Source organism: Bombus impatiens, unplaced genomic scaffold (genome assembly GCF_000188095.3).
Source record: "Bombus impatiens unplaced genomic scaffold, BIMP_2.2 scf_0478, whole genome shotgun sequence".
NCBI lineage: Eukaryota > Metazoa > Arthropoda > Insecta > Hymenoptera > Apidae > Bombus > Bombus impatiens.
In genome coordinates, this window is record NT_176897.1 from 584994 (window position 1) to 608636 (window position 23643).

Consider the following 23643-nt stretch of genomic DNA (forward strand, 5'->3'; position numbering starts at 1 on the left):
AGTGTGCAACAGTAGACGGCATTCACGGAACAAACAAGGGGGCCCTTTAATACAATATTACTGACTACATCTTGTGTCCGTGAACTCATGGGGTGCGTGAGACACGCTCATTATACAGGATGTCCTATTGAAATCGTTAACCTCGGATACTGCCCCCTTTGTTAATTTACGTAGAAAAAGAGAGGCGTGCATTTCGGTTAAACAAAAACAGCCACCAACGATAAATTTCTCGCGAGAAATCTATGCACCTGAAAAACACGCTTCTAATACGCACAAGTATTTCTTACCTGAGTTTAGCAGCATATTCCACCTCGATAGCGCATCGGTCACGAATGAAATGGCCATACCTTTCCAGGAACTCTATCCCTTTCTGCGTGTGCAGGGACAGATTCTCGTACTGGTCCTGCAGTAAAAAAACACACACACACACAATCAGTTGACGTAGTTTAGAAGCTCGATGAGATCGTTTTCTTTTTATTTAATAAAATTTACAATCAATTCTGGCGTTGAGAATTTTTAGCAATTTTTTCTGGCGTGGTGCAGTGACATGACTAAATATTTATAATAAGTTAATACTTATTACAGATAAGTATAATTTTTAAGTAAATGTTGTGAATAGGTAAATATTACTTAATTTAAATAACTAATTAAATCTAGCGTTTAGGTCTAGCGGGCAGTGTCTCTTCCGCCTGCGGATCTGCTCCGACGTATCAAGTAATTAGGGGGTTTCGATGTTTGTTGACTCTTCTGCTGTATCTGTCGCTATATTTTGCTATTTCCTCTTTGACTGTTGATATCTTAAGGTCGCGATGTATTAATTCGTTGGTCACGTACGAGGGTGCATTTATAATGGATCTTAGCGTTTTCGATTGAAAGCGTTGAAGTATTTCAATGTTGGAATTACTTGCTGTTCCCCATAGTTGAATTCCGTAGGTCCAGACAGGTTTTATTACGGTCTTATAGAGGGTAATTTTATTCTGTGTGCTTAGGTTGGAGCGTCGGCCAGTGAGCCAATAGAATTTTTTTTTTTTCGATGAGATTGTCAAACGTAATTGGAAAGAACAAAACTATGTATAGATTTTAATATCTGGCAGGATGATAGTACGTTCGAGCGTGGAAGAGCGAATTCGCTTGAAAAATTCCTGTGGAGTTATAACGAACTGAAGAATACACATGAGACTGGCGAGACGCTTGATGCCACGTGGAAATTTGGCACACGTGGCAAGAATCTACGTGGAACGTGTAACGTCTTTACGAGTGTACGGTGACTAGGATACGAAGATAAAGAACGAACGTGAGATACACGGCAGCTAGATGGGAAAATTTCATTTCCTAATTTCGTATCATTTTATATCGTTGTTCTATTTCGTTAAACATTATTTTTATCGTTACATAACAAATACCTCTGATCTCTCGTTTAAAATTACACCCTATATGTACATATATATACTTCAAGCAAGCAATTTATCTTTCTTGCGAAATTAATATCAATTTGTTATCAGGGCGATAAAAAATACACTTTCAAAAGCTATCGTAAAAAATGTACAGACAAAAATTTGATATTAAATCGCGATCGTACCAAAGCGTAGCTCAATTTTTCTTCATCGATTGTCCCGGAAGCCCTGTTTCTCGAGGGACAGTGGGTCGAACGACGAAGCATGGCTTCTTAAAATTTCTTCCGAGGCGCTCGAAAAAGCTGCCGTAACTCGTTGCTCGAGCCGATGCATCGACCATGGCGTTCCAATGATCTGAGGTGATAGGTCGCGATAGTGATAGGAAGAAACACTTGAATATATTTAACGATATATATGTCGGAGACGAAAGGACATCGGGGCTTCCCTTTTGGAACGCTGAGAAAAATCCCAATACCCTAGTCCAGACTTTTACTATAGCTACACTTAAGTAATAAAACTAAGAAATAGTTGTAATGTTCTAATTCGATTATGGGTGCTCAAGGTTTATGACGATGGGCTTGGGCTCGAAGTGACATAACGGGTCACTGAACGTAGCCAGGGTCATGGCAGGGACGTGTACCTGACACAGGTGTGGAATAATTATATAGCTCTCCTTAAAAACAAAGATTGACCCGAGAGGTGGGGAGAGGACTATATAAGGACAGTTCCACTTGGACTGTGATTGAGTCTATCAAAAGCAGTACTACTTGCACGTTGAGTGACACCAGGATCGTGTATCACATCGCATTCGTCGTCCCGTTGGCCGTGGATTCGTTATCGAACCTGAGGCCACCGTCATTCGTGTCTAATCACCGCGGTTACTCGATAACTTTGTAATACTCATAATTGTGATAATAAACATTACCGCTATCGTATAACAACTATGGCTAATCCTAGCGAAAGTTCGTTAAACGCTCCTAATCCTATTCTTGACGTGAACCCGACATATATATATATATTTATTATGATATGCTCTATACGTACACTTTACGTAGAACTCGCGATTACTATTAGCGGTTCGCGATTCGCGATCGCAAGTTCGACTTCTGGTCGATGCGTTTTGATGCGCGGTACAAGTCCGGACGATGATTGCTTAAGATGCCGAAGAACTCTGATCGATTATTGCGAACTACCAACTATCGACTCGGACCGATGTGTAACGACTCTAACTGACTGTAACGACTGAGTTTTCGTCACAATGATGCTGCAGAGGAAAACTATGATGCGGTCTAAGGATGCAAGATCATCGGATTCCCTGAGGAAAGCCTTGATTCGGAAAGTGAGGGAAATGGACGTCGCTGTTAATTGGCTAATTCTGTGTCGGTGGTTGGAAAAAGGTGCTAACTGTCCTCGAGAGAAAGTTGCTAGCGGGAAGCATCGTACGTGAGAAAAACAGATTTCTCGTATCTTCCCGTAGTAGGTGATAGATTTAGGGACTGTTGAGAGAAAGACTATTTGTCCCTTCGGAGAATCTTAGCTAAACAGATCCTAAGATTTATAGCGAGTCCTTAGGCTAACTGAAAATATTCTGTGAGGATGTATCGCGACATCTGGCAATCATCTTACCCGAAAAATAGGGTTTTATGTAGCGAGCCACGGGGCAAAAGCCGTTGGAAAGTTTACTGTCGAGTGCCGCTGCAGATCAGAACATTTCTCCACGTCTCGATGTCGTCTGCCAACAGCAAAGGGAGAAAGAGAGAATTTTTCTTCGCAGGGACATGGTCGAACGACGACGGTGTGCACGCTAGGCAGTACTCGGCGTGTACGTATTCATCACGGTCGACGACTGAGAAAACCTCCTGGCACACATACACGCATTGCCCTCCTCAGGACAATGAAGGATTTCGCAAGGCTGCCGGTGGAAAGATTTCTGACCGTTTAGCAGCTCGGCACGAAAAGTGAAACTGGACTCTGCTTGCCATTGCCGCAACGTACACCCGCGATTCCAACTGGTCGGGCACCACCAAGCCACAGACCCATAGGTTCTGACTGTTTTATCGGACTTATGAATCGCAACGGTACCGCTACCGTACAGCCTCGACCAGCTCTTTCTTCCGCCGACGAATTTTCATTCACATTTTGAACGAGCCTCGTGAATGGAGAGCGCGCGTATTACGTAGACTCACGATGATCGATGCGAACGACGATGCGAAAGAAATACGTACAACGAGATCATAAATCGTATTATCCGAGATGTCGCATAGCGCCACCTATAAAAGATATCCAGATTGAATATCCTATTTTACGCGTTTCAACGAGTACCTAAACGTAAACTTGGTACCGTCGTAACTCTAACGTTTATGCCGGACACTCGAAACACGTAACTTCGATTTTACGACCCCTTCTTTTACCGGCTACACGCAAGAAGCCTCATCAATCGAAAGTTTAATTCATTCACGTAGAGAGGAACGTATCCGGGTTCCGCACCGTGGAATATCGTGTTCGTGGAATTCTCTTCTGAAAAGTATTCGCTTCGCGTGATGACCCGAAACCGATTAAACCGCATAGCGCCACAGCACCGAGAATTCCTCAAGGTTCTGGGAACATGAAAGAAAACGACATTCGCCGTAGCGCACCGAGTTACGGAATGGAAGCTTTATCGTTCAAGGACGATCCTGTCTTTCAACACTTACGCTAGTCGCGGCATAAGGACAAATCGAGCTCTACGGTACACGGCGGCAACGTTTACTCCGTTCGTGTTCGGGGAAAGAGAGTGGAAAAGAGCGGAAGGGACGGGAGGGAAGCCAGATCGAGTCGCCTATGCTCCGGCATTCGAAACGCGTTACTTTCATTTCCAACAAGTAGCCATTCAAGGGCCACGCACAGATCGTAAGACGCGCGTCTACGTGTACAGACATCGACGATCGGCAGCTCTTTCCTTTTTCGAGATCCACCTCGAACCAGTTGCATAAAAGGAAAAAAAAAAGGAAAGAAACGAACAAGATCTCGTGACGCATCGATGTCACACGTCCAGGATGTATCTAGCTGGTGTACATGCATTAAAGTTGATTAAAGTAATTATCTGACATCGTGTTGATGGTGACAAGATATGGAAAATACAGGCAGAGGAAAACCGCGAGTCATCAAATCATACGTTTTACGCAATTAATCGATGTTAAACGTGTCACGATATGTAATAGAATACATCGTAAGAAGATTGGGTCGTGAGCACGTTTTTAATCGTTCGATGTATAACAGAAATTATATTTAACGGCATAACAGAAATAACGCGGTAATGAAGTAACGAAATAACGCAGAACTCTACGATCAACACGACTCGATTCTTTTAAACCTTGAACTCTTTAACAATTCACATTGGACTCTCAGTCGTACCGTACATGCTTCGTGATTTCACGCGCACAGCAAACATTCTTCGAACGGAGTGTGGTCGAACCTGCACGTGTATTCTATTGAATCTAATATGAACATTCTTACTCTCACGACGTGGTTATGGTTGAAGTCGCGTCGCTTTTCGATATATAGCACGGACTAGATTCGAACGGGATTAGTTTATATTCTAAAATGCTACTCTACGTAGATGTTTATTCCATCGTGTCAATCATCGTTTCAGCCCGCCCGTAACACCTAAGATGTTAACCAAAGTACATATACAATCTAAAGTTACAAAGTGGCGGAGGAAGAGACAAAGTCTTTGCGATATCGATTCGAGACTCGTTTTGTCGTCGTAAACTGGAATATCCAGGAGACCAAGCTAATCGTAGCAGGTATAACATGATACGTGTACCGAGTAGCGATACAGACGAGCGGTGATACGATACTATATCTGGTACCGAACACGCTCGAATCAGATACCTAACAATAAGTCATATGTCGTAGACTCGATCGTAGAGATTCGCCAATAATTTACCAGCTATTACGCCAGGTAAAACATAATTTTCCCGAATCGTTCGCGACTTTCTCATTGTGATAACTGTACGCGATCGACGTCGTAACCGGGGCAATTTGCAACTAAATAACGGAGAACTAGTAACGCAGGTGATAGTCGAACTCGGACTTTCGAACGTACAGGAACAGAAAAACCTATCATTTTATCCTTTTCCTCGCCGATTCGCGCCACTTCGCTCTATCTTGACCAGCGACTGATTTTATTTTCACGCCGCACCGCCTCCGATATCGGCGGTCTAATTATAATTATCGAACTGAGCCTCGTCGTTTATTGGGGGAAAAACACGAATATTACGTAAATCGGTTCAAGCGGAATGCCTTACGTTCAGAACAGGATATTGCTTCGATCGAGAGATACAAAGAGCGACCGAGTATCCATATTAAATATATACGAGATCGTAGAAGAATTTATACATCTATCGCTCCGGATCTATTTAGCTTTAGATAACTCAACATGTTTGAAATTAGTCGACTAATTACGCGTGACTTGAAAATAAAATCAACTTTCTATATAACTACCATTTCAAATAAAATTATTCTCAGCTCGCAGGACGCAGGAAAGCAAACACTCTGTAAAATCGTTGGAACAGCGTACAACCACTTCGATTGATCGAAGAGTTTTATCAATACGGTTCGAGTTGTTCGATTTTCATTCGGTAGGACGCGAATGAAATTATAGCCCATTATCTGGAATCGATTTTCAGCGAGCAAAGCCTCCCCACGATGTATACGCACGGTTGTACACCGGCGAAGCGGCCTGAGCCGAGTTTCCCCACGACCAATCCTGCGTTTTCTGTACCGCAGGTCGATAGATGAAAAACGTGCACCGCCATGTCCGGCCGCTCTATGACTCACCCCTTAGGTCCGATCTTTTTCACAGACAAGCACTTGCAACGTCGACCTAACCTTGCCAAACGTAGACTATCCAGGTCGGTTATTTCCGTTATGCACGTGCATGACAGTTGCCTTTGTCCAACCACCGCCATACTTGACACTATTTTCTCGCTTTTACGATATCTTCAGGCTTCGAGTTTCGGCCTGTCGAACTGGTCCCCGATATTCGGGACACCTTCGACTACTTTCGATCACGGCATCTACAGACGCGTTCCTTCCTTTCTTTCCTTTTCAGCAATTCTTTCCGACTTGGAAGTCGTTAAGAAAGATTTCTGGCAGGCAATCACGTTTCTTCCTTACCACGAGAGCAAGGCATAATTCCGATTCTTGTCTACTATATTCTATACAAATATCCTTGCTCGTTAGAACCGGTTTATCATGCAACTTCAAAGACTTTAATTGAGCGGAGTAAGAAATAAAAGACGTTAAAAAGGTAGTTTCTAAAACTTTCCAGAAAATTACGGCGTACAAAGACAAACCGTGAAACGTGCAAGTCAGAGAGTAGCTCGGAGAGTCGCATAAGCTCAGTGGGCAGTCTTTGATTAACTAAAATTTCTTTTCGTCGCGGTGAAATGGGAACGCGATCGCGTCGAGGGCACCGAAAGTACGCGGCTCGCCGAAAGACCGGTTGGAAAAGTTTCCAAGAGCAGGTCGGTGTTAATTAATTCGGCGAGAGCGAGCTGAAAAAAGCGTTGTTCGCCGTGAGACAGTGGGAAAAGTGGGGAAGACGAACATCGTGGAAAATCAATATTCCAGCTCGGACACGCGTTATCGTAATTCAAAGAATAATGGAACAAAAATTGCAAAGTATTTCGTGTTATAAAAATTGTTTGGAAACCAGAGACACGTGTAAGATAAAGCGAGAACGAAACGCTGCACGACTCGAACAAGTGTGTATTATGAGTCATGAAATCGTGCTGGGGTGCTTTCGTACCCTCCACCACCCTATTGATCCTGCATTTCTCTGTGTATACTCACGCAACTTCAAAGAGCAACAGAGAGGGCCAGGGAAACGAGGGCGATGGAAGAAGGATAGGGGTGACAAGCAGACAGACAGCGAGGAACAGACAGAGAAATTTGTCGCGCGACAAACACGAGTACGCGCACGATACTACTCCACTAGGTATATATACGTTTGAAGACAGGAGGAAACGAACAGGATCGTCGATACGACGAGAGATCATTGACGAACGAGACGATCGAGTACGATGATTTAAAGTTTAGATGGAGTTTTTGAGTACTATACGCCGTGGGACGTCGGTCAAATATTGACGAAGAGCAATCGAGGATTATATAAATAGGGCGTGGCTCTGAGGCGAGACAAAATGTTTCGCTACACCCTGTCTCACGATGTCTGACAGTTCGAAAAAAACATACTGGTCTTGCCAACTTTGCAAATAGAAATCTTAGTTTTGAACCACACAACCTGCTATTTATCTACCACTAGCGACGATAAAACGCGATAGCAAATAGAATCGGTTTCGTGCTTGAACCGCTCAGCCAGAAATGTGCAATCACACTGACGGACAAACAGGAGAAAACGAACCAAAGGAAAACAATACAACGTGGTCGGCGAAGACGAACAGATGCGAATAGCCCGCTAACGTACTCTTGTTCTTCGGTAAAGGTAGATACGATACTCCACACTTTCGTCTATGTTCGTAACACGTCGTTCGTGTGTACTAACGAGTAACCAGTGAAACACGAGAGCACGGTGGCTGCATTTAATAAGCAGACGGAACGTTGAACCAACAGCGAGCGTACGTACGCGTCTAGTGTCGTTGGCTCGTGCGGTGCATACGGGTGCATGCAACATGTTCAAGGTGGTGCATACTTAGTTAGATGCGCCTGTGCGCGCAAGCATACGTACACACGCGTAACGAGAATAAAGAAAAAAAGAAGAAGAAAAGAAAAGAGAAGCATAGAAAAGACTAATTGCTAAGGTAGTCGCAAGAGCCGTTGACGGATACACGATACGAGGCTGTTGCATGATAGAAACGCCGAGAATGCGCCGTTGTCTTTAATGCAATCCAGCGTGAATAATCTGCACAGAGATGAACGCTACGCTGTGCGTTCGGATGTATCGCGAAAATAGCATGCTTGACTCTGGCACACAGAGGAGTGTGGTTCTCGGTCGTTTGCAACCAAGTAGACTTCAAATTCACATTCAGTTTTCACAGTGTTCCAAAGAGTACCAGTTCGGAACGCTACAGTTCCCCACCCTAGGAGATCGTTCGCTTTCGCGAAACGGGACAGGGCCTTCTCGACGACGCGAAAAAATACTCCAGAATTAGGTACCCTTGAATCTCTCCTTTGAAATGCCGTACGGGGAACGAGAGCGAGTGCACTCGTCGCTCAAACGCCGAAATTCAAACGACTTTCCTTCCCACCCGGCCTTTCTCTCTTGCGTGACCTTCCGAGGACGTACGACGTTGTCGTTCCTCCGCGCCAGCCTAGCGATCGCTCGCTGCTCCGCTCGAATGACGCGCGCATAACTTCCATACTCGATTTTCCAAGGCTGACTCCTAGCCACGGACTTTTCACACGTTTTTTCCACCACTGACAGATCCCTGCTCTCGAGCTTTTAATAGACGCCATAAATCGTTTCACGTCCGTACAAGTGCTCGCTTGATCGAAGACGAATCGTCCCGGTCGCCAAAGATAAATCGCGCTCGCACGATTTTCTAATTAAGCCTCGTGTCAATTGGCCGGCTCTTACAACGTCGCGTTTATTTCAGCCTTATCGGTATCCGTAAGACACCGTTATGCAACTTGTGCTCGCCTAAGTCGATCGTATCTCTCGAATGGCGATAAAAAAAAACCTCCACTGACGTTATTTATCGAATAAAGCCTCGCGCTAGTTTTGCTCGAAATCGTATCGTAGTACGCGAGAAACGGATCCGGCGCGATAGACGATCGAGAATACTCGCACACTCGCAAATTCTCAGGAATGTTACCCTAGGTCGTACTATCGCGGATCGTACGCTGACGGTGTAATGGGTAAACTCGTCCTCTGCCGAGAGACGAATGATGCGGATTACGGAACAAAGAGCTTCAATCGCGACTCATCGTCGGTCAACGAGAAAGTCGCGTGGTCCGACTGACGCCTTTTATCGCTCGTCCACAGGCGGAGATGGTTTACGAAGCGACAGAAGATCAAACCGTTATCAAAACAATACGACGCTTTGTCCGAGCTTTTACTTTACGCCATCTTATCGATCCTATCTTAATTCCAAGAGCGAGGAACGCCCACGCATGGCACGAACATCATAGTTATTTCAGAATATCTTATCTATAAATCGAATCGTGGATCAAAGATGGGTACCAATGTCTCGTAAGACGTCCAATTATGCCATCGATTCGGTGATTTCACGAGAGTACTGTGCGTTTAGATAAACTTTCTCTTTTCTTGATATTCAACGAAATACTTCTATTATCCCTTTGCGTTACGTGTAGCAGTAACCAGTATACGTATAACGTAAAAGAAGACTAAAGCTCATTTTTTCCGATCGGGTACCGGCCACGGGATTAGCTTCCACGAATTCTTTTTTTGTAGCTCAATAAATCGACAGATTCGACTTCTCGTTTCTCCTTCGTAACCAGTACGTGCCATTAACTAAACGCAGAAATGCATAAAGATCGATTGAATAATAGAAAACCTGTATCTCGAGCGGGGCAACAACTTTCCTTGCAGAGATTCTGCGCAGGCCACGATGCGTTTCATATGCATGATATACATTTCAGCCTGTCAACGACCATTGTCGTGCTAACTGGCCTATCGTGATCTCCGTTATACCAAAGGACAGACGTAATTATCCGACGGGTTATAGTTTGCTAATATTTTTCTTGCTGCGGTTAAGGTCAAAGACCTTGAGTCCCACGACGATCAAGTCCATTCATCTTCTTCGACGATTAAGGTAAACCTCGTGCGATCGCCAACTACGAAATATCTGCATCGTTGAGAGCGAAACGAAGCCCGTGAGCGTTCAGTTCGTCGCGTTAATCCTCGGGGGAAAATGGGTCGAGCGATACATCGTGCCAATAGGCCACCGTTTATCTGTACCTGAAATTATTCCTAAGGCGTATCGCGATTTCCTGATTATTCGCCAGTCTTAGACAGAGTTATCGGCAATCCGCATAATGACCGGTGTGCCAAGTAGTTTATTTATAGGCATTCGACGTAGTCGGTAACCACGAACGGCGTAAACACTTCACAGAGAGGAACACTTCACAGAGAAGTAACCGTGGGACGTCAGAGCTTATTGATCGTTGCAACTAATACTATCTGGCAGTCGTCTTGCATTTCGTTACGCAAAAACAGAAACGTTTCATTGGGAATATCGAGCGTATTTCCGTCTTTCAAGGCGAAGAAGCTTCGAAAATGTTCGTTGTTTTGTATTTTATATAAACTTTGTTTATAATTACTGCAAATAAGATGTTATATCGTAAATAAACGAGGTCGCGTGTCGGACTAACCTTCGCGTTTGAATTTCTTCCAGAGAAATGTTTATATTTATAAATGTTTATATCAAGCAAGCTTCAACTATTCGATCCAACGAAGAATCTTATAGTACAGTACGGTCATTCACGAATATCCCAGAATTTTCGGATCTACTAAAAATTCACATCGATGGACTAGAAAAATAAAAGATCGGACTTGTACTTTACACCCTCGGAAATAAAGTTAATCTGGTCGAATTCAATGAGCAAACGATTTCAAGTACCGTTCGATCAATTCCATGAAAACGATAATACATTACAGTTTTTGATATCTCACGCGAGCCAGACCAGTCATCTAGATTGGAACTAGTCGCCTACTGGCTATCTTTCTCGTTTCCGCACCGCGCTGACCGGAAAATAGAATATGTAATTCTATTTCACAAGATCCCTGATCGAAGACAATAGTCGTTCCCGTGGGTTACAAAGTTCGCGATGGAAAACGCTTGAAACGGAAAGGGATTCGAAGAACCGGAAGAGAAGCGCGCTCAATTGTTCTTTGAAGAAAAAGGCTGGCTGCGTGGACGAGCCAAGGGGTCATACCCAACCCCGCAGCAAGTTAAGAGTTCTCTTCCTTCGGCGACAATGCTACCGACGCCGCGACGCGACGACACGTTTCACGTGTCTCGTCTACGCCTTTTCAAGCTAGACACAAGCTCGAGTGCCAGCGGCTACTTGAAGCGTGTACAATCGTAACTATGCAACGCGAATTAATTAGCACGGAATCACCGGAACATTTCGTTACTATCGTTGGACGCGGTCAATGACTCGGCAGACCTTCGCACTGTTTTTTCTCCCTCTCCAGATAATACGAGCAGTCGCTCGCGCACTCTGTCATTCAGGCTCATTGTTTTTTTCCACTCTCTACTTTGTTTACCTCTCTCTCTCTCTCTCTTTCTCTCTTCCTCTCTATTCAACTATGACCGGTATTGTCGTGGAGTGGACACGTTCTCGTATCGTCATGGCCATTTTAATGGAAAAACGAGCACGCTTTTCACGTCCATACGTTTCGAGTTGACGCGCGATCTTTCGATGAATCGTGAACATCCCGCTGTGCATTTAGAAAAGGCACAGATCAGAGATAAGAAGAACGAAAATAAGAGAACCGATGCTCTGGTATCGTATTTATGCGCGTATTCTCTCGATAACGAGTATTTATACTTTGATCGCATGAGTAATGCATTTTCAGGATTTTGTACTCGGCGATAGCATGTCTGATCAAAAGCGTATTAATACTCGTAGATAATCAAGCTTCTGCGGCCTTTGCAGCTTTTGGTGGAAACGGAAAAGGGAGAATCGACAACGAGGGTGAAATAATTATGCTTCACCGAAATTTAAATACAAATCCATCAAGAATCGTCAAAGTACATAATTACTGGCAGCTTTGATACTTATAAAACTCAGAGGTCTCCCGACGATATTTAAATAAAATTAAAGAAGTACAGAGCGTTTGCTCTCGTCGAATGGAGCGTAAACGAAATGTTTGCGGCATACTGCTCGTTAAGTATTTTCCTGTTCGAGAGGACGAAATCCATGTTCTCGAAAGTCTTAACAAGGACCCTTGGAAACTCTTCTCTCCTCTTGAACACGGCTTCATCGCCGGCAACGGGGTCGTGGTCTTGTTATCTCGAGTCAATGCAATTCGTGCACAACACTGATTCATCCGATGTTATCCGTTTTGTTCTGTCCCAGGGACTGAATGCAGCAACATGATATTATACCACATAGGAGACTCGAGCACCTGTGAGTCTTCAGATAGCCGATATGATTTGTAACTGCTTCACCACCACTGAAGCGAAGACCACCGGAGACTCCGAAGAGCATCAGGAGTATCTCTGAACAAAGGTAGCCCTAAGAATTTGAGAAAAAATAAAAATAGTAGTAGGGGAGAATCGTGCAGTACCAGCCGGCATACGGTACCGATCAAAATTACTTCTGACTTTTCTCACGTGCACTTCTATTTGCATACACAACTTTTTCCATATTTCATATTCCAAGCGTTAAAAATTAATTGATGTTTTATTTCTCGGGTAATTCAATGTTCCTTTTCTACTATGTATACCATATCTAGCCTATTAAGTGTAATTACCAGCGCCAGTGCTACAATTTTCTTCGTATATTATATATGCCATAGTCTGAAACGTTTCCACGTGTTTGTCGTTCACAGCCGACCATCCAACCATTACCAACCGGTACCAACCGATCAGCCATCGACCAGTGCAAACCAAACCCTTTTTATCTGCAAATTCAATCTGTTGGCAAGTGATAGTAAATGAGAAAATGTTCGTTTGAACCTTCTTCTATCTTTCCTCGCAGAAAAATGAAAAATGAAAAATGAAAGATTAAGTTCTATTTGTACAAGCTCATTTTCTAAATTCTGATTTTTATCGACTCTAGCCCATGATATAACAAACAAAACAAAGAATTCAACACTTTCTATACAGCCACACGTTATTCATTATTTAAAATATATAACTCTGTTATTAAACATCGAGTAATTATTACTCACTCTATCTGCAATTTGACTTTCGCGATCAATAGTACAAAGATAAAAAAGAAACGTATCTCCAACTATCCCCGCAATCGTAGGATTCACAAAATTACGCGTATCAAGGCACATTTTGTCATATACCAAAGAAGCGGAAGCAAATGGAACACCGTTGAAGCAACAGAATCCAACTAGAACTAGATAGAAGCCTAGTAAGCGTGGGCTTTTTTATCATTTGGGCAGTCTACTCTCTTTTTCATAAAGTTGCATATGTAACAGAATACGCGTCTTTGATTTCTCTCATAACTTTAATTCACTCTCGTCGTTCAAATAAATATCAACTCGCCACACACTTTCGTTCTGCTAAAGATTTACTTCGTCGTAGATTTATCATTCCAGTTTTACCTTGTAGCCTACCTCACTTTCAAGCTATGCTATACCACGATCGACGAGAAAAAAGCGACAAATTCACCGCACGTACGGTATTAAGCAAGAACTTAATAACTAACCGGCTTCTCGACGATCGTAGCTGGCTCCATCATATTTGCCAGCCAACACGTTACACGCCGTATACAAGACACAGCACGATATAATTGTGCACTAAAGTTAGAAGCTAATTTTCCACGAGCCTGACTGATGCTACTCGCACTGCGCATATTGGGGATGCCCTAACGAAGATTTGGCAAGCCGACGACAAGAATCGAGCATACAAAACGCATATACATTCTCACTCGTTATACGACACTGCTACGATCGAAAATCGGACGTTTGCTTCTGCTTGCGCAAGAATGCGTTACGTGCATGCATAACGAGGCAAAACACGGGCTACGAAACTGCGTGGCGTACGAGAAAGGAATCGAACGGTCAAATCCTAGCCGTGTAACGGGTCACAACCATGAACGACTACAGTATGCCAGGTGACATCCGATCTCGGCACGCTTCACCATCGATTTTCGTGAATCTGCGCCGCCTAAGTCGTTTCAGATCCTTGAAACGTTAAATGTTAAAGTTCACGCCTCGCGAAGATCGAACGAATCGTGTCTTGCGTGTCTTCGAACTCGATCGAAGCTCGAAGCGAAGGTTGAACCTATACATCTGTTCAATGTCTTCGAATACCGCAATTTCATAGCCGAAGGTGAACATATTCGAAGGCTACGAGGCTTGTAGTTTTCGCGTGTTAGCTTATAATTCTAATTAGGATTATCGCATATGATCTTCCTACCAAGTTCGTTGTTATCCGACGAATGCCGGTTTCTCAATTGACGAGCTAAGTATTCCGATTAGTCCGTTACGAAACTCTGACGGGTAACAATGTATATTCTTACGTGTCTGAAAATCCTAAGAATCTACGCTACGTCGTTGCGACGCTGTTTCGAGAAAATGCATACGCCTCGGGGAACGAACAATTAATAAATCGCAGCTGCACGATAAGAATCGCGTCGTACTTGCAATTAAAAATCGATATCCCAATTACGAGCTTCTGTGCGGAGAAATAGCTGCGATTCTTTTACGGATTTCTTTCGGACAATAGATTAGATCGATAAAGAGACGCTTGCGAATCTTGGAAACCTTTACTAATATAACTCTACCACTATCCGTTCTAGGACACGCGCAGTATATACATCACAGTGATCGCGCATTAAAATGTATTATTACGAGAACTCATAAAATCTCGAAACTTTATAACAAGATCCTCTAAATGGATGCGGATCTTACGTGTAGTTTGCAGTTCATCTATGCAGTGCACATTCGTACAAAAAACACACCTGTACCACTTTTCTACCAAGCTTCTCAAACATAAATCTGGCGAATCACGAAGCGTCATTGGTGCGAAATCGGAATTGGTACGAACTGTACTCGAAAGTACAATAGTCCGTCTGTTTCTTAGCGGCGCAAAAAGGCGCAACTCGGTTTTGCGTTTATCGATCGACCCATGGAGGAGGAGACCGTACGACGTCAGCTTTAACGTGTATATAGAGAGATTCTCTCTACGATACACTGCGTCTCGAATATACCTAGAGAACGACAATTCCGGTCCACTTCCGACTGGCTAATGTGAAAAATCTTGCCCTTCTTCGTCGTAGAATTTCATTTAGAGACCAGTAGAGCTTATCGATTCTCAAAGTGGAGCGCGGACCTGTAACGAAGCAGACTCGCCGCGTTTCACTTCCGATACACCGACTACCGCGAGGAACAAAATCCAGGCAATTGCCCGATAGAAAGAAAAGGGTCAATGATCGAATAACAGGAAGCGATTTCGAAAGATCGAAAAAAAAGTCTAGGAATTATGACAATTCCTCCGACAGATTGCTCCACGAAGACCTTTCTAACCCTTGCTGCCACAAAATAGATTAGGCGGGCAATTAGATTGTCGTTTGTTCGTTAAATACATATTAAACAAGACAAAGTATGTTACAACGACACGAACCTTCAAGAAACGCCATTAATTCGGGCTAATGTCTGAAAAAGATGACGCGTAAAAATTTGTCTTTCGACGAAGTAGCAGATAAAGAGACATACTCGCCTCCGCTCGACGAATCGTATAAGGTAGCCGCACCATACGAGAGTCTATCGAATGGACGTTTAATTCGTCAGCGTGAAAACACCGTAAAAACGAAACAAGTATCGTTTTTAGAAGCTCACACCCACGAACAACTTAAAGCTTCTCTCTCTCCTATTCTATGTTGCACGATTCGTGTGCGCGTAAACGTGCTCTCTCGCCTCTACGGTATATTTATAGAGATTTGGCGCAATGCGTGGGTGGGGCAAGTTCGTGAGCACTTTCTTTGCCTCACGGTCCACGCACACGCAGAATATACGTGCCGGCTCTCGAAGAAACATTCATACATGCGGGCAAAAATACGTGGCTCGGCCAAGAGATATTTGGCGAGGAATCGACCGAACAGGCGATCGACTTTCTTTTTTCCTTTCTTACGTCTTCGTTCTTTAATTATCGCCTTTCGTTTTATTTTCTCGCAACGATTGAATTTTTCACTTTAATTCCATCGCATCGTGATCAACCCCTTGCGCTGTTCCTTGAATAGCAATTTCAGTAAACACTGGCTACTCGTTGCAGCAACGGTCTGTTAAATGAACAATCTGTGTTTAATAATTGGAATTAATTATTAAATGATTGGCAAGGAGTTAATTAATTCGTACGACTGATTGCCCATTTAATAAGCAAAAAGGTCGATGTTGGAAAAACGCAAGAAGATCCACAAGAAGATCGATAGAAAATAGGAAAGAAAAGATAAAGAAGGAGAATAGAAAAGAAAGTATTCACAGAGGTAGAAACGATGAACTTTCGGGGCGAGAATGAAAAAATTCAAGTGCAAGTTCCCCGGTCGGCGTCTCGCTGAGCGACCTCGGCACGCGTGTTCTGCCGCAAAGAAGAAATGCACTCTCGGCATATAGCAGCGTCACGGCGAAAACCGGCTGCAAAAGGGACACGCTGCTTAAGGAAAGAAGAAGGAGCGCCTCCCTGAGAGCGAGCAGTCCCGCCAGAATCCCGGTGATTTTTCTTCGCCACCGCGAACCGTTCCCCACCTTTGCGTCGACCAGGTCCTCTCGTGAGCTTCGCGAGACCCGTTCGAGCCTGGCTCTGCCGAACCTGAACCTCCTCGCGATATTAATTCGAAATTCTATGGAAGAGAACCGGTGAATCGGATAACGAGCGATGCGCGATCGCAAGGAACACCATGCACCGGAACGAACAAGAGGTCTTCTTTCGTAAAAAACGAACGAGTCTTAGTATATTTAGGATCTTTAGAACGAGCAGGAATTTCTTACAAATTGTAATCGGATCGTAAGATTCGACGAGTGAAAGTAAACGGCGAAATTCGAATACTTCCTCGATGGAATTTACAATCGTAACGTAATTAAATTGATAGAGAGACCGCATTAGAGGAGATGTCACAGCGAACGCTTCTGTTACCAGAGAAAAAGGAAATATCCCGAGCGGTGGTATTTCAAGAATTCTTCGAATACTTGGAATATACATATCCGCGAAGCAAGTGGAAATATGACAGAGGCGAAGAACCCAATGGCTGTAGCGAGTGGAAAGAAGCGACGCGAGAATGTAATAAAACAGTGGCAAAATGTTTAAAGAATATAAACGAGTTAGAAAGTAGAGAAGAACGAAGCAACTGAAGGGCATTCCTAATTATGGCACGGAGAAAAGTTAAGAACAAAGTATTATGCTCGTGCGTGGAAGAAGGTTCTTGCAAACGATTCGAACTTTCACCTGAGACGCGCGTCTATTGGATAATTGAGTTAATAAGTTCTATCGGCATAATAGAATGTAATTAAAGTAAAGAGCGCATAATCGCGGTCAGAAAAATACTCACAGAGAACGATTTCTCGAGACCCGAGTATTATGAGAATTCTTGAACACGGGGCGAGACACAAAGCGTGTAATCATGCAAACATCTTCCTTCGTCCATGCTCGAGGCTAGCTACCGGTTGTGTCCATGGGACGTGGGAACCGCAAGTCTCAGACGCCGCTTGAAATTTCGAATTCATGGATTCCATTGTACACCATAAAGCAACCATGCAGTCTCGCCGAGTGACTTTGCACTTTAACGAACGACTCTCCTTATCTACTCGCTGCCAATAATTTTCCAAACGTTCTCCAGGTATTTCTACCAAGATTTTAATTATCTGAATCAAAACGCTCGACAAATTCGCGATAAGAACTGACAATACAAATAATTTTGAAACATTTTGCGATGAAATTCCGTTTTAGTGACTCAGAAAACGATCGTTGCGATAAATTAGGCTGTTATCTGAAAATCTCGATATACTAATGGAACTTTACTTCGTTTATTCTTACGACACTTTTATCAACATGTTATTAAGCATATATCGAACGTTAAATATAAGAAAACACATCGTAGCCGACGTTATCGTTTCGGCTCTCCTAACGACGTTCAACTTCCATATACACGTATTATTCTCTGCTGTTATGCATCTCGATAACACTAGTACAATTCAACGACGCATATCTATGACGCTCCCTGTAGATACACATCGATAAGTACCGCGAAGAAGAACAATCATACCGCGTGTAAATCGTTGCCCCTGTTTCTATTCTCGAGAATGCTCCTCTTAAACGAGCAAACCGAGTCGTGGTGAACTTATAATCGTCTCGATTCCTCGGTTAGAGGGAGCTCGAGGTTCATTGGAACGCGCTGAGAGAAAAAGATTGTAACAAAAATGTCGGGAATCTCGCTGTTGGGAAGAGATAACGGAGCGTAGTTCGTAAGAAAAGAACAACGCGACAGGTAAACGATAAGGGCAAGCCAGATAAGAACGATATCCAGTGAAACAGCAAGTTACGTACCAAGAAAAGATGATTTCGTTTATCAATTACACTATGGAGAAGCGATTATACACCGTCGTGTTATTTCGTCCTATAATTTCGTACCAGACGATTTCAATCGATTTATTCGTTTCGATAAATCTTACTTACACTGTGTGTATCTCGTTCGTATTTACGAATGATCCATTGAGAACTTTCAACGACTAGCTTGTACGCGAGGGCAAGTCCTTGCGACGAATCTTTCTTCTTTTAGAAAAATAGATTCGATTGAGTGGGAAAGCGTGTATCTTCTGAATAGTTAGCACTAGAACTGGCAATTTCTAATGTGTATATATCATATATAATTATAACAAAAGTAATGCGACGAGCGTAATTCTGTTTCAATGAAAGCCAGTACGAACTTTACACGACAAACATCTGTATATTTCTGGTAATCGCAAAACAAACGAAAAGTCTGCATCATGGCAATTGGATTTGTTATTCCAGCACACGTAATAACTCAAATATCTCCGAGATCCGAGAAATATGTTTTCTAAGAAGTGGTTTAAGCGCCAATTTTGACACGAAAATTTAACTCGAGATTAAAATGATCGTCGATTTTCAACAGATTCGACGAAGAATACCTGTAAAATTTAATCGGTCAAGTTTTTCGTTCCACGTTGTTAAGTGGTTTACGCTCAATTAGCCGGCTGGCTGACAAATTGTCTGTGAAGTTTTTGCACCACTTGAACGCTCGAAAATTTCGCCTTCGTTGCCTACAGGGTTCTCCTTTGAAAACGCCTTCCCAGCAAGACCGTTCTTTTTCGCTGGTCGATATCGATTCTCGAGACACGTAACCATCCTTCAACGTCTGCCTATCCTCTCCAAGATAGTTGGTACCTTTTTAGATACTCCAACTCCGAACAGAGAAACACACCTGACCTTACTCTCTGTCTGAGACACGAGCGAAGAATGTCGTACCATGAAATCATCGGTTAGCATACAAAGTTGAGCCTGGTATTTACGTTTCCAATTGCCTGTACGATTTCCAACGGAAGAAATGGAGAGAGAGGTAAACTCGTTGATACCTGAAACTTGCCAACTGGGAACTTGAACAACGTCGAAGTCGTGAGATGTGCCTTTCGAATAGAAAATTTCAGAAATGAATATCACTAGTTAGAAGATCCAAAGTAACCAAATAAAATAATGGAAATGTAAAAATAAAACAACTGGCGTTGGCTGGTCAATCTAGAATATGATATTATCTGACCTTCGATTAATTTAGTCATCTAACTTTAGCGTTCTACTACTTCGTCAACGACTGTTTTATTTCTTATTGTTGGTTCTACAGAAACGAGTAAAAAAAAAGAGCTGCTTTTATTCGACTATTACTCAACGGAAACAGCTCATCGAGCGGTACACCTTGCAAAACCGACGTCATTGGATGACAATCGGAGAGAAGGAAACAACGACGCGTTTCTTCGTGAAACAGACCCACGATAGGCTCGAGGAAAGAGTCAGTTGTGCTCATAAGTAAATCGAGAACACGGATAAAGTCGCTTTCGTTCTTCGAAACCGATGGCTCGTGGAATCGCGCGAGATTTCATTCTTTTGTTACTTATTACTCGATGATCGACAAGAAAACTCTTATATCACTACGAGACCGAACAAAATGAGATTGAAAAAGCTAAAACTGCCGCTTGTTCCTAGAAAATTTGGACAGCTCGTGAAATTAACGAAGAAAATCGAGGTGAAATGAGAATTCAGCCGCAATTTTCTTATGTCATTCCGCCGCGAGATTGTAATTCAGAGTGCGGAGGAGCGGTATCCCCCTGTAGTACACGTACAAGAAAACGATTCCTGATTTCGTCGTGCTGGAGAAAGTAACTCGAGTGCTCGTAACCTTCGTACTTTTCCCGCCTACATCGTCTTACTTCCATTTTCCACGATCCCAATGCAAAGAAGTCGCGTAGGTGATCAGGAAGAATTCGAGACAGATCTCCTGTTCTCCTTGATTTGTTCGTGAATTCCATTGCTATGCTACTATCGTAAATTAACTCAAAGGTGTATCGAAAATACTTTGATATTCTTTCAGAAATTTTTCTACAATAATCGCATAGAATAACATAGAATAACGTCTTTTTCTAAGTGGAACACGTCGTTTCAACGTTTGTAACTTAACGTTTGTACCTTAAAATTAACTTGATATCGAGAGAGAAAGATCAAGTCCATTTTTCAAATCACGAGATCTGGAAGTGATTAAAAACAAGATCGGTATAGCGAACGGCTTATCGACACGAAATAAAAACTCACAGAATTGCAGTATTTGTTGACAAATATGTAAAAGCAATAAAAACAAGCATATACGTGCTAGATCACATTATGAGATTCGCTACGTAACTACAGATAGCTGAATTTCATTATATCTAGGTAATTTAACGCAAAATTATACTACGCTACCTAAATTATCTAAGAGATCAGAATTTGTTCAAAATTAAGAGCGTTATTTCGTTCTCTAGAATACTTCTTGAAAATTCATTGTCTAGAAAATCGTTTCATGCATCGGTACGAATACGATATAAGAACATTACGGTCATGTTTCTCTTGCAATAAATCGTCGTTACGCGGTTAATTGTTTTTCCCTACAAGACCGATAAGGACTTGCATTTACTGCACTTTGACGCGAACACGATCAAAGAAACGATCATGTTACGCTCATTGTACAGACACATACATACGCAACTTGGAAAATAATTACCTCAATTAGTCATCTTCAAATCGATTTTAAAAGCAAAGACTCGCCTTTAACTGGAGCAAATATTTGACAGCGCAGGTATAAGCGAGAGAAACTTCATCGATCGACAAATTTCTCAAACAATAAAGTTTTATCGTTAAATCAACAACACAGAAGAAACATAGTTATCACGTTGCGTATCCTGTCTGCGTAAACCAAATTTGAAAAATCTACAGGCCGAGTGCGACTTATCGATATTTTGAATGTCCTCCACGATTACTCGATTTCATTCACTGCGAAAGACCACTTGCACGATTGAACTAGTATTATTAATATTATCGAGACTAGTATTATCATAACCTACAATTTGTACCTTGTCAATTCACTGATATTATTGGTTAGTAATATACCGTATGAGATGACGAAGATCTCGTAACTCGTCGAAAAAGATGAAACAGACATTTGTATAGACAGAAATGATATTTCAGCTGGAAATTTTCAAAGCAAAGCTCTCTCTGTATTCTCCCTTTCTCTGTCAAGAGCATGGCGAGGCACGCCCGTGTCGTACGTGTACATATGCTCACGAGCAGCCGTTAGCGGTTAAACACGAACGCGTCCTGTATCATGATTCATGAGGGAATATGAGCAGAACGTCAATGAATCGTAATACATAATGACATATAGAATCAATCTATGCTGCTTTCATATCGAAACGTTCGCAGATTAACCTAATCTCGATATATCGCGCATCGAAACAATAGTTGCGATAATCTTACAGATTGCACACCGTGCCTTACACTATACCCTCGAAAGCAAGGTTATCATTGAATACTCATAGTCTTCTGTATTGCACACTTAGATCACGCTATTGTATATCCAAAATAACCGTTACTTTGCGCATGTACATTGACATTTCCGTGAATCTTGAATATCGATTTATAACTTAAGAATATTCGTAATGCGAAAGATGTGTTTGATATTGGCAGCTCCACTGCAACATAACACTAACGCGAGTAACGAGGTAACACAGTGTATAAATTGTACACTTATCAAATATGTATTTTAATCTTTTTCAGTGGCAAAGACCGAGCAGCAAGAAATTCATCGATCACCGAACCTGTACGAGCAAGAGAGATCGCGGGGAACAAAAACGACGGCTTGGAATGCGTGAATGAATTATTTATAGAGAACAGAAAGTAAGGAAGATGACGAACCTGAGTGGCATGATTCTCAGTCCTATGCATACAAGCTTAGATGCGCGTGAATTCTTTTGTGAAAACGTACGAGAGAAAATAGTAAGCACGTAAGATCACACTGATAAAGAACGACTATTTTCGAAATAAACTCCTGAAGCAATTATTAGTTGCTCTATAAATCCTACTTAAATGACTAATTTTCGGTGAATAACGGGTGTACTTGCTAGAATCACTACAAGTTCACACACACAAGCGCGCGCGCGCGCGCGCGCATACACAGATAAAAGTATACCACGTTTATAGGTAGCTGAAAGTTCAGAGTTCGGGCTGTAACTAGACATTCAATATAAAATTCAATAAACTGTATATTTTACAAAAGCGTATCACGAATATTATTTCAGGAATAAATAATGTATGATGAACGTATAATACTAAAAGAAGTAACGTACTATACGAAGGCTAACATACTTTAAAATAATCTCCAAACGTATTGTTTTAGGGTAACGGAATTCGTATCGTAGATCGTAGTAAGATGACAAGTTACTGTCATACACCGCCGCACCGGTAGTCATCGAAGATTTCATGAGAAAGGAAGCGAAGAAGCACAGCGATGAGTAGACCCGGGGTTGGGTACGCAGAGAAAGGAGGGGATATACCAAAGGAGAGAAGAACGTCGCCCGCGGCTAGCAACCGCAAAGGCAAAACTCCCGTGAGTGGTTTGCCACCGTGAACTGGTTTTGGGGGGTATCCTTGTTACGCGTTGGCGAAAACAACGGGTCAGCATCCGATGCACTTCAACGTGTGTACTATTCGGTGTTGTCGTATATGAGTATATCATAAAAGAACGAAAAAACGATAAAGATAGATAGGTGGAGGAAGAAACAGTCTCAAGTAGACTTACCCAGAGTTCTGTACCCCAGCTCATGTTTGCTGGGCTGGGTAAACCAGGCACAAGCAGGTTTGGTCTCACTCGACACTTCACATGTAGCGTCGCAATCCAAAAAGCACTTCTTATATATCGAACACGCACAAAAAACGCATGAAAAATCACGCGTTATACTCACCGCGCACGATCACTGAAATACCTCCAACATGTCGGCCCGTAACCACTGACTGGCTGGACCCAACTGTCCATCAAAAACCGCCCAGAATTCTGCTGTAGCGCACTCTATCGA

At 42.6% G+C, this 23643-nt stretch overlaps 2 protein-coding genes and 1 long non-coding RNA gene across 10 annotated transcripts in view; 1 reads left to right on the top strand and 2 right to left on the bottom strand.

The window, feature by feature from the left end:
• The window catches only part of LOC100749091 (formin-binding protein 1-like), a 31496-nt gene extending 7885 nt beyond the window's left edge, over positions 1 to 23611 (bottom strand). For 4 of the 5 annotated variants that reach the window (XM_012387621.3, XM_003490836.4, XM_012387620.3 and 1 more), the window contains exons 1-2: positions 23370 to 23610; positions 288 to 403 (exon numbers count right to left, since the gene is read on the bottom strand). In XM_012387621.3, the coding sequence (XP_012243044.1) occupies positions 288 to 403; positions 23370 to 23393 (140 nt within the window). In that variant the 5' untranslated portion in view covers positions 23394 to 23610. Of the gene's footprint in view, positions 1 to 287; positions 404 to 23369 lie in introns of all 5 variants that reach the window. The other variant, XM_033321669.1, reaches the window with a different exon arrangement.
• Positions 12056 to 15690, bottom strand: LOC117151851. 3 transcript variants are annotated; one of them, XM_033321671.1, is made up of 3 exons: positions 13261 to 14838; positions 12841 to 13003; positions 12056 to 12602 (listed from the first exon to the last, which is right to left on the bottom strand). In XM_033321671.1, the coding sequence occupies exons 1-3, from the start codon at positions 13369 to 13371 to the stop codon at positions 12532 to 12534; spliced, it is 345 nt and encodes a 114-aa protein (XP_033177562.1). In that variant the 5' UTR covers positions 13372 to 14838; the 3' UTR covers positions 12056 to 12531. The 3 variants fall into 3 exon arrangements, 2 of the variants coding, with proteins under 2 accessions (XP_033177562.1, XP_033177561.1); XM_033321670.1 differs by having other exon boundaries at positions 13749 to 14837; XR_004461993.1 differs by lacking the exon at positions 12056 to 12602 and having other exon boundaries at positions 12634 to 13003; positions 13645 to 15690.
• LOC100749209 lies at positions 20773 to 23504 on the top strand. 2 transcript variants are annotated; one of them, XR_002946981.2, is made up of 2 exons: positions 20773 to 22575; positions 22968 to 23504. It is a non-coding gene; the product is annotated as an uncharacterized LOC100749209 (long non-coding RNA). The 2 variants fall into 2 exon arrangements; XR_002946980.2 differs by having other exon boundaries at positions 20774 to 22567.
• Positions 23612 to 23643: the final 32 nt, after the last annotated feature.